Source organism: Antedon mediterranea, chromosome 6 (assembly GCF_964355755.1).
Source record: "Antedon mediterranea chromosome 6, ecAntMedi1.1, whole genome shotgun sequence".
NCBI classification, from domain to species: Eukaryota; Metazoa; Echinodermata; class Crinoidea; order Comatulida; family Antedonidae; genus Antedon; species Antedon mediterranea.
Window position 1 is genome coordinate 1,741,612 of NC_092675.1, and position 12,084 is coordinate 1,753,695.

Genomic DNA, 12,084 nt, shown 5'->3' on the forward strand with positions numbered 1-12,084 from the left:
TCAGTCGGCTGAGCACTGTGTTAACAACACGGATGTCGGGTTCGAATTCAACCCCACCACCACGACCATGGGGTTCGAACCCCATGCTGGTCGTGGTGGAAAATAGTTAAACCTTTCGAGGTACTGTTTGGGGTTCACAGAATAATACGTCCCCCGTTCCACCACACAGGAAAGTCAATGCATCTGGTTATGCCATGGAAACGATCGATGTCGTAATGCTTAGCACCCTCAATTTTAAGAACACAAATACATGTTAGGAACAAATATAGAATTGTATTGAGGAGGGGAGTGTTTCTGTAAGATCAAATACGCAATGTTGGGTCGCGAAAATTCCCAAAATAGGATCATGGGGTCGCGGTCTAAAAATGTTGCGGAACTCTGGTGTAGATAGGGCTTATATTCTTACATGATAAAAGAGCAGATAAATAATATGATGATGTTGGAGTTGAAGCACGCCCTCTAGCCTACACTCGACTAAAAAAAAGTACGAAAACCAGTACAGTTAGTACATCATCAATATATACGGCGACGAAAATTTAGGAAACACGAGTTTGAATATTCCATATATATTATATATATATATAAGTAATAATAGGCCTAGTCATGTTTAGAGCAAAACATGCTAAGGTAATAATGAAAAGAATGACATTCTAGCTGTCATAATTACATTTATAAAATTATGTGTACTAACCACACACATCTACTACAAGCTAGGCCTAGGCCTAGAGCTATAGGCCTTTTGCCTGTATGTATTGTAGGTAGATTATGACAGGCCGGCTATGCCATTCTAGTGTAGTGGGCCTGGTTGCCATCGGGACGGTTTGTCCCAACCATACCCCATTCAGTTCCTTGCTTGTTAAGCCGTGAAATTTGCAAAAAGTCTGTACGTTTGAAGGTCTGAAATATACCAAAAAATAACATTGCTGTGTAGTTCACAACATTATAAGATTTCTAAAACAAAAAACAACATTTTTATACTGATACTTGTTGTTTTCTTTTAGAATTTGTGTAAAGGTATCCAACAATGGAGGGCTTTCCACCAAACTGTGCAAAAGAATTCACCAATGGTGCCAATCGTTATAGAACAAACAGTAAGTAAATAAATCACATTATTAAACCAATCCTGTGTCAACAGACAAGTTGCTATTTATTCTCAGTTTTTCCTGAAGTTGATTTTACTAATTGTTGGAGGATTAATACAGACAGGCTTCCAATCCGAAATGGTGAAACATGGTATCCCTCGTATCATTGCAGCTTTAGTAAAAGATTTTTGTAAGTTACTCTCATGGCCCTTATCAATTGTACTAGCAATTATACCCGCCCCAGGACAGGTTTCAAAATTAGTTTAAAGCCTTCTCAATCTCAGTACATAACACCCAACGCCAGTATCTCTCTACTATACTTACCAACCTTCACCCCTCTTCAATAACACCCCACACTCTTTTTCAAAAACAAATTCTTCCCATTGAATGACAAATTCAATTCAAACTAAGCTTCAAATTGAGAGGAGTATACATAGCTATGATACCATAGGCCTAATAATGGTTTAAGTACGTTGTACTGTAAATTGGCTAATAATTACTGCTGCGGTCCCCCAGCCTTCTTTCTCCTCTCAACATCCCAGCCACAATCAACAAACCTTAACTCCTCCCCTGGACATTTCAAATATATTCCTAGTACAATTCCAATCATATAGGCTACTTCATTACGGCAGTATTTTCGCTCCCCCTCCTCCTCGTCCTCCAAACACACCCCAGACACACTGGGTGATGTGTTTAAGACGGTCAGTACAAATTATATTAGCCATCACTCCCAACCCATAATCCCTCAGTGGTAGTTTTCAAATGTAGTTTAAAACATTCCAAATACAGTTTCGGTTATGGTGATTGGCCTACATCCCCACCCCAAACTCCCAGCCCCTTCCCATGGATAATTAAAATACTTCAACATTTTCCAACCACAATTCTGACCCACTATACAACCACCGGGAGAGGTGTGTGTCATGTGTTCAATGTGCGTCAAACATTATGAATACTATGACGCACCCCTGCGTCAAAAAAGTGACTATACCTTTAGGTGACCATGATGCACCCATTTTGAAGCATGTTGTTCATGATATGTTTAATAGTATTAACATTTTTTTTCTATAAACATCACAAATTGAATTAAAACTAACTTCTATTAAACATATAATATTTCTCTTACATACTGTATTTTTTTCTTCAGGGACGTGGAGAGCGAGCTTATGATATCTATTCAAGACTTTTAAAGGAGAGAATTATTTGTTTGATGGGGCCTGTAAGTATACATTATATGAAGTTTATATTTTAAAAATGAACTTTTGAAGATTTTCATTTTCCATTACTCAATCTAAAATTGTAATATTTTGATTACCATATAGAATCATATACCCTCCTAGTTTTATTGGCAAATTTCTTTTTGCTGTTGGTTGGGTTTGAAAAAAAAAAAAAATACAGTACTGTATAACCACACCCCTTATAAAAATAGAAAATTAAGCCTATACAAAAAGACTAGCTATGCCAATATACCAAAGTGCTAGTTTATACCCTAAAGTAGCCCAGAGTGGGCTTTAACCAATTAGGGGAAGTTATATTTTTAAACCTCTGTGTGGCCTTATTGTGCTAAAATTGGTTTATATACTATTGTGTGGGCGATCATTAAATACTGATATAAATTTCTGTGAAACCTATCAATGGTCCTAATGTAATGTTCTCAAATAGCAATAAGATATCCTATTTGTGTTACACTTTAATTATGGTTGAATTCACACATATTATGTAGTATCGTATAACATAGATCAGATTAGAATTGTATAATTATTATATTAATATTATTTTAATTAAATTTTAATTAAAAAGTATCATTTTAATGGTTAATATTTGGATAATACAGCTTGTATTGAGTATTATAAATGTTTACATATACAGTAGTGTATACATCATTATTACATTATTATTTAAATTAGCATTTTGAGCTGGGTTATTGTTTGTCAAATCTGCATGTATTGTAACAAAAACATGTTTACATAGTACAATGTGCAAATAAAAATTGTTAAATTGTTTAAGCATGAAATTGTACGAATCCACATCAAAAATAGTTTACCGTATATGCCAAAGCAAGAAAAATATAAGTTGAGCATGCAATAGTGCAGTTATTTTAATATCATGTGATCCACAATCATCCAATCAAATGACAAGAATCTACTTAATGTGTTATAATATCAGATATCTATTTGACATAATTTTTTTTTGTATAAACAAACATCACATTAAAACATATCAATGTATAATTTTGAGGTTTTTCACTTGTTGTATCAAGTTGTATTCAACTATCATCATATTAACATGAACAACTGTGTTAATCACAGTACTACTATTTTGAAAGATTATAAATTTATATATAGCTCAACTATTGATTTTTTTATTGTGTTTTTTTTTTAGATACATGATGAAATATCCAGTGTAGTAATAGCACAATTACTGTTTTTACAATCGGAAAGTAATAAGAAACCTATTCATTTATATATCAACAGTCCAGGTATGTACAGTACTTATATAATATAATATTATGCGGACGATTTGAGAGAAGTAAGTGGGTCAAAGAGTGAACTCATCAGACTTTTAAACTTGTAACTGGACCATTACCATTACTGAAAATGCAATCCAATCAAAATAAAGAATAAATAAATAAATGAATTCATAAATATTAATCTATTACTTTATAGGTGGAGCAGTAACATCTGGATTAGGAATCTACGATACAATGCAATATGTAAGACCACCAATAGCGACATGGTGTGTAGGGCAAGCATGTAGCATGGCATCATTACTATTAGCAGCAGGCGCACCTGGTATGAGGCATAGCCTACCAAATTCTAGGATAATGGTCCATCAGCCATCTGGAGCTGCTCAGGTATTGAATTGTTCCTTAGTTTGTATTGTGGCATAAAGGGCAAGCCTGTAGCATGGATGCTAGTCCATAAAAATGACCACAATCAAACTCTTCTTAGCCTGATTTCCTACCAATGATGTTTTTTTTTTCTTACAGGGTCAGGCAACAGATATAAAAATTCAAGCTGAGGAGATATTAAAGATGAGAGCACAAATAAATGAACTTTATGTGAAACACACAAGTCAACCATTGAGTGTAATAGGTAAGAGTTTGCATTATTCATAATTTTCATTTTTGCATTTCACTTATTTTCATTTTATTTATGATTTAACATTTCTTATTACATTGAACGCAACATGCTACAGTGGTTCTCCCTATGCTACAGTACCACTACCTGTGCCACTACCCAAGCTACAGTGCCACTACCCATGCTAAAGTGCCACTACCTATGCTACAGTGCCGCTCCCCATGCTACAGTGCCACTACCCATGCTACAGTGCCACTACCCATGCTAAAGTGCCACTACCCATGCTACAGTGCCACTACCCACGCTACAGTGCCACTACCCACACTACAGTGCCGCTACAAACGCTACAGTGCCGCTCCCCATGCTACAGTGCCACTACCCATGCCACAGTGCCATTACCAACGCTACAGTGCCACTACCTATGCTACAGTGCCACTACCCACGCTACAGTGCCGCTCCCCACGCTACAGTGCCGCTCCCCACGCTACAGTGCCACTACCCAAGCTACAGTGCCATTACCCATGCTACAGAGCCACTCCCCATGATACAGTGCCGCTCCCCATGCTACAGTGCCGCTCCCCATGCTACAGTGCCATTACCCATGCTACAGTGCCACTCCCCATGCTACAGTGCCGCTCCCCACGCTACAGTGCCGCTCCCCACGCTACAGTGCCGTTCCCCACGCTACAGTGCCACTACCAATGCCACTACCAATGCCACAGTGCCATTACCCATGCAACAGTGCCACTCCCCATGATACAGTGCCGCTCCCCATGCTACAGTGCCACTACCCACGCTACAGTGCCACTACCCACGCTACAGTGCCATTACCCACGCAACAGTGCCACTCCCCATGATACAGTGCCGCTCCCCATGCTACAGTGCCACTCCCCATGCTACAGTGCCACTCCCCATGCTACAGTGCCACTACCCAAGCTACAGTGCCACTACCCACGCTACAGTGCCACTACCCACGCTACAGTGCCACTACCAAAGCTACAGTGCCATTACCCATGCTACAGTGCCACTCCCCATGATACAGTGCCTCTCACCATGCTACAGTGCTTCTCACCATGCTACAATGCCATTTACCTTACAATTTATTTTACCTTTAATAATTACATTTTGCAAGTCTTCATGACCAATTAATAGAATTTTCTTTTTAATCTATGGGACAATTGAGCAATTAGTGTATTTGCATTATAATGACTAATATAAGCACTAATGAAAGCATTTCTATAAATCAACCAATTGAATCTTAACTTTTGAACTGTAGACTTTAAGAAGAAAACTTAACGAATACCGAGAAATGATTTATCTTGGCTTTCGCTTCTAACCCCTACCATTTATCAAATTTTGCTTCATAAAATTCTTAGTATTAGATACTTTAGTATTTCCTGAAAATGTCCATAAAAGTGCAAGAGAAGTTGAATGTTGAATGTTGAATGTTTTACATAACGATTGACATTATACTGTAGTAATTGGAAATACTGTAGAATAATTAATAGTTTCTGAACATTTTGCAAAAAAAAGGATTTAATTGTTTTACAGTTCTAGACGACAATTTGGCTTAATATTTGTGAAAAAAAAACATTTTGGCACACATGGCGTGTCATAACTATACTTGAGCTGGAATTTAAACAATTTGTGGCAAGTCTACATACTGTAAACATCCATCTGCATATAAAGCAAAATATATAATCTCTCTAAGTTGGAGTTGGATAGCCGATTGGTTAGGACACTTGACTGTCATAAAGATAGACCCGTGTTCAATTCCCGACAACTCACAGTCCACTCAGCTGTAAAATGAGTATCTGGTTGAAAATACTAGGGAGAAAAATGGCGGCGTGGAAAGGAACTGGCCACCCTACCACATAATGCCGAGGCTTAGTACAATAAGCTTCTAACAGCTTATAATTCCCCTACGTTCAGAATGAACACGGGACTCACCTTTACCTTTACGTTTAATCTCTCTAAGATCTTTATGAGTTAACATTATCTATATATAAATTTACGTAAGGGCAAAATTCGGTAAATCGCGCCTTACTTCTAGAATGTTTACTCGATGGTATATAAAGTTGGTTCGTACTTTCGATACTGATTTTAACCACCTGATGTAACCCTGTTTACTAATTAAATGGAGTTCGATAATTAGTTATTGATGATTAAAACGAATTGCCCCAATTAGGGGTGTTTTCCGATCGTGGTATACACTGTCCAATGCATGTCTATCTTGAAAAATACCCGCATACAATAATACGAGGATGCTTCGCATTTTCCTATCTCCTCCTACGATAATTGTTTTTAATGGATAAAAACCGGTTGAACAGCTCGAGTACAGCATCATAATGTTGAAGACAGACCTATTTTCTTAAAAACATACTATTTTGATAGATTTAATATACATTTATACAAATGTATTGATTTCCGATGAATGGAACATTCCAATAATAACTCTTTGCTTTAACTCATGTACCACCAGCTGTAGGTAAATTTATTGGCCCTTGGGGAATTAACCTAAAACCTATATATAGATAAGTATTGCAATACTTGGACATTACTGTAAATACGTATTAACATTTGTGGTCGCCATTGAATTTACTGTGAGTGTGGGTACTGTTAGATGTATAACACAATCATGTACAAATAAACGTATTACTGTGAGTGTAGGCTCTACTGTTATATAGAACGTACAATATACAAATAAACTGTAGTACTGACAGTTGCTTCTCAACGTTTGTATTAATTAATAATTACAAAGAATATAAACGTTGTAGTGGTACGTGTATCGTTACATGTACTATGCCATTTCAATCGACTATGACAGTGACAGTTTTAACAAAGTATTAAGTCGCAAATGTGTTACTGTATCAAGTGGTATATTATTTATAGGCCTGTGAGTAGGCCCTACTGTTATATAAAACGTACAATATACATATAAACTGTACTACTGACAGTTGCTTCTCAACGTTTGTATTAATTAATAATTACAAAGAATATAAACGTTGTAGTGGTACGTGTATCGTTACATGTACATGCTATTTCAATGGACTATAACAGTGACAGTTTTAATAAAGTATTAAATCGCAAATGTGTTACTGTATCAAGTGGTATATTATTTATAGGCCTGTGAGTAGGCCCTACTGTTATATAAAACGTACAATATACATATAAACTTTACTACTGACAGTTGCTTCTCAACGTTTGTATTAATTAATAATTATAAAGAATATAAACGTTGTAGTGGTACGTGTATCGTTACATGTACTATGCTATTTCAATGGACTATGACAGTGACAGTTTTAACAAAGTATTAAGTCGCAAATGTGTTACTGTATCAAGTGGTATATTATTTATAGGCCTACAGTATCAAAGTGAAAAACATATTTCGTTACTGAGTAGATAAATAATATATTAAAACATTGTTCTTATTTGTACCCATATCCTCTCCCCCATCCCTCAAAACTAATGTTACACACAAAACACAAATTGGGTTTGTTTAAATGAGTCCAAATAACAAATTTGGACTCATTTTGTGACAAGTTTCTCTTTCGGAAGTAATTCCCAGTGTGCTAATTTCAGTTTAATACATAAATCATCGTGTCTATTTATTCGTTTCTGTAAACAATAATAACTATTATCGTCCTGCAGTACGTACATCAAAAAAAGCATTTTTTTACGCTGAAATTACTGTGTATTCGAGAACCATCTGTGGGCACGACCTAGATGGTACGCGAGCGAAGCGAGCGTACCATCTAGTTAAACAAATTCATGCATATTATTAGGATAAAGTCAATGATGTAACGCAATTTAAAATCAAACAGATTTGCATTTATATTTGTTTCTAATCTTACGGATACTCTGCTGTATTATAAATGGGTATTTGATCAATAAGACATACAAAAAGCGTATGACAATTACTGAAATTATTTAGATGTAATGTCTACTATAGTATAATTCGATGATTCACAGAAAATAATAACATAGCTTACGAATAAATAATAAGATAACTTGATATGTGTATACAGTGACTGTGTTGTAATTCATGGCCAGTCTCTATTCCTGTACTACACTGCTCTTAAATTGACATAATCTCAACATATATAATATATTAAGCGCTCTTAATTGAGAGAAATCCTTTAACAATTTGAAAGAAAATTGAAACTTAGTCTGTTGATACCGGTATATACCTACCATTAAAAAATCATTTATTTACTTGAAAAAAAAAAATGTAATTTAAAGTCAGACAATGTGTTTTGGGTAAATGTAACCATATTATTTAAGCTCTGTCTACACTATCAAACTAGTTTGACAAAAAAAGTGTGATTTTCCCAAATATTGTAGTGATATGCCCAAATATGGTAGTGATATGACATCATCATATCCATATATGGGCAGATGACATAGAGTCTTATAGTGCAGACAGAGCTTTACATCTTTGCCTTATCAAATCGACCACTTAAAAAGCATAGAATGAATCATGATGCTAGAATTATAAACCTATTATTCTATAATTTAGTATAATTGTTTCTTTTTCTCTTCTTTAGAAGAGGCAATGGAACGTGATCGGTTCATGAACCCACTGGCTGCCGTACAGTTCGGCTTGTTAGACAAAGTACTTGAACATACACCAGTGCTACCAGACCAGGCAAATGACAACAACATTGGCACACCATAACATACACCAGTGCTACCAGACCAGGCAAATGACAACAACATTGGCACACCATAACATACACCAGTGCTACCAGACCAGGCAAATGACAATAACATTGGCACACCATAACATACACCAGTGCTACCAGACCAGGCAAATGACAACAACATTGGCACACCATAACATACACCAGTTGCTGCCAGACCAGGAAAATGACAACAACATAAGCACACCATAACATACACCAGTGCTACCAGACCAGGCAAATGACAACAACATTGGCACACCATAACATACACCAGTGCTACCAGACCAGGAAAATGACAACAACATAAGCACATCATAACATAAATGTTTATTTTCTTCATTTGATCTTGTTTTCAATTTTCTAGGCTAGAAAATAAAACAACATAGATGTATTGTCCCCTGAAAAACAATTGAAAACATTTTTTTGTTGAATAGTCATATAATTAATGCCACATAATTTCCAATAATTGGATAAAAATAAAATTGCATTTACCTGATAAAACCATATTTAAAAAAAAACGCCAATCAGAAGCCAATTGATTGGTTGTTAAGTTAACTGTTTCTTTTGTCTGTTTTATAAGAAAAATCATTATAACTATGTTCATTTTTTTGGCCAAAAGTGAATAATTTTATTAAACCTAAAAATTACCTATTCGAATTCTGATTCTATTCACCTTTATTTGTCATATTTTCGGGAACAATGCATCTTTAAAGACTTTTTGAAAAATAAATCTTTTTAGAAAATACATATAAAAAACATTAAAGATTTTAATAGATTAACAAGTTTTCTAAGCTAGAGAAAGAACAACATTTGTTTATTGTTTAAATCTTTAAAAAAAACAACTATAAAATAAAAACACTAGGCCTGTATAAAGATAGTATAGTAATTAAACAATTACCTATGCTAGAAAATAAAGAAGACCTGTTAAAACATGTACCGTAGAAGTAATGATAAATAATAAATACATTTACTATAAAATATGAATAGATGACTAGACTATGAATAATGAATATATAACAATATTGTTTATTTTCAAACTAAGAACATTGTATAACAATGAGGATGCTTGTAGATATATGAAGTTGTAACTATAAAATAACATGATTATGTTTCATATATCATTTTTGATTACATTGTGGTTGATATTCATTCACTGTACAACGCAAATCATTATCTTAAGAATATTCGAAAATACTAAATCAAAACACTTGGGGTTTTGAACATTACTTTCAGTCTCTGAAAATTAAACATTTATTACTTAAATTCCTTGTATATATATATAAATCATCAACTAAAACGAAATCAAATAATTACATTTAATGTTTTTCCCAACAAGAGTTTAATGTCCTTTTTTAAACTGATTTGTTTTTTTATTAACAAAGTGATTAATTTTGTGATTGCAATGGAATATTAATAACTTGCTTGTAATTACAATATGAAATTGAAATTTCATTTCCTCTTAGATGGACTCCTTGGTTTATATAAATGTCACAGACAATTATATTAACAATCTACGAAAGCCTATTCCTGCCACTTAAAGCCTATTCTTGCCAATTAAAGCTCAGGTACAGGCATGCATTTTAAATATATTATCTGGTTCCCAATGGTTAAATGTACATAAAACAAATATGTGTAACAGAAATCAGGACGAAAAAACATGAATTTCCCTTAAAGTGGCCAAATACAAACATCCTTTTTTCAGTAATTAGGTAGTTTAACCAATGTATTACCATATCCGGTAACTCCCTAGAAAGTGAAACAAAGTTGGTGGGTATACAGTGGATAATTTGACTATAGTACGAAAAAAACAAAATAAAAGTACGAAAAAAAATATGAGTTCAATAAAAACAGAACAGAAACGTAAGTCATTTTACCTATATTTAGTCATCTGATAACATTTTGTTGAAATTTCGACATAAAAAACAATGATGATCTAAAAATATCCCTTTATACAATTTAAATGCTATTACATTGTAAATTGGTCTTTTAAGAACGTCTGCCGTTGTAATCTGATAACATTTTGTTGAAATTTCGACATAAAAAACAATGATGATCTAAAAATATCCCTTTATACAATTTAAATGTTATTACATTGTAAATTGGTCTTTTAAGAACGTCTGCCGTTTTAATCTATAAAAATCGTTATGTTCAATTAAAAAAGTTATAGTTATAACAGTACATATTATTTTTATTCCGACATTTGAAATTGACCGTTACAAATGACATTGTATGTATATGCCTAGATATACAATATTAACATACACAGCTGTATACGCAATTTATGACGTAACCAGTCAAGTAAGAAATGATATTACTCAATTATAGAGAAAAAATAGCACTATATGAATTCAGTATATTTTATATTCTGTAAAATGACGGTTTTGGCAAATTTGTTCAAATTAATTTTTTAAATAGTGCTATAGAAATGTAGCATTTTATTAGTCATTTGTAGTCTTATGTACGAACTAAAAAGTCGCATCCATGAACTTTATATACCAATCGAATGTCACGTTTCCTTCCATATTGGAACCACCACTCAGCCCTAACATTAACCCTGAATCATGGGTACATCTTAAACTATCTAGCGCACATTAAACATGAACCCTGACATTATTATCGTACGGTTGTTTCAATCACCAATCCAGAAACGTATAAAAATAGTCTGCAAATTCATAAAATTTAATTATATTTGACGTTGGAAAATTAACTGTGAAAATAACACATTGAAATAACAGTATGTTGCACTACTACACTCTTGAACTCTCATATGTATCATAAATAACGACTTGTTTGCTGTGAAAGCTTTACATACATTTGCATGAGACATTACTCATATTTCATGTCTAACTACTTGTTGTGATGTAGATGACGCTAATGTCTGTATTGTTTTTATATTAAAGAAACTATATATTGAGATACTGTGGACGTATTCACCATTCACAATTAAGGCCAATTTACACAGACAAGCGGTAACGGTAATACAAATACAGAAGCTATGTTCCCACTAGGACGTAACGCAAGGACGTAAACGCAACGCAAGCGTTTTAACCAATGACAAGCGAAGTTATAGACACTTAACAATCACAAGCGAATAAGCCATCGCTTGTGATTGGTCAATTCACTTGCGTTGCGTTCCGTCCTTGTGTTGCGTCGCTAGTGGGAACCACGCTTTATGACGGGCGATTTCCGCTGAGGATAGATACAGCAGGGAGTTGTAAAATAAGTTTTACAACTCCCTGG

The 12,084-nt window shown here is 34.3% G+C and overlaps 1 protein-coding gene across 1 annotated transcript; it reads left to right on the top strand.

Annotated features, from left to right (window-relative positions):
* The first annotated feature begins 529 nt into the window (after nt 1-529).
* On the top strand, nt 530-9,936 carry LOC140051229 (ATP-dependent Clp protease proteolytic subunit, mitochondrial-like). The gene is made up of 7 exons (XM_072096366.1): nt 530-627; nt 1,002-1,091; nt 2,227-2,298; nt 3,462-3,558; nt 3,746-3,933; nt 4,069-4,174; nt 8,707-9,936. The coding sequence occupies exons 1-7, from the start codon at nt 604-606 to the stop codon at nt 8,835-8,837; spliced, it is 708 nt and encodes a 235-aa protein (XP_071952467.1). The 5' UTR covers nt 530-603; the 3' UTR covers nt 8,838-9,936.
* Nucleotides 9,937-12,084: the final 2,148 nt, after the last annotated feature.

Excerpts from the sequence above, each read along its gene's own strand:
- LOC140051229 (XM_072096366.1), top strand. The coding sequence starts at position 604 with ATGTTTAGAGCAAAACATGCTAAG. Across the intron at positions 628-1,001 it reads TTAGAGCAAAACATGCTAAG|AATTTGTGTAAAGGTATCCA; the intron begins GTAATAATGAAA and ends GTTTTCTTTTAG. Across the intron at positions 3,559-3,745 it reads TTTATATATCAACAGTCCAG|GTGGAGCAGTAACATCTGGA; the intron begins GTATGTACAGTA and ends ATTACTTTATAG.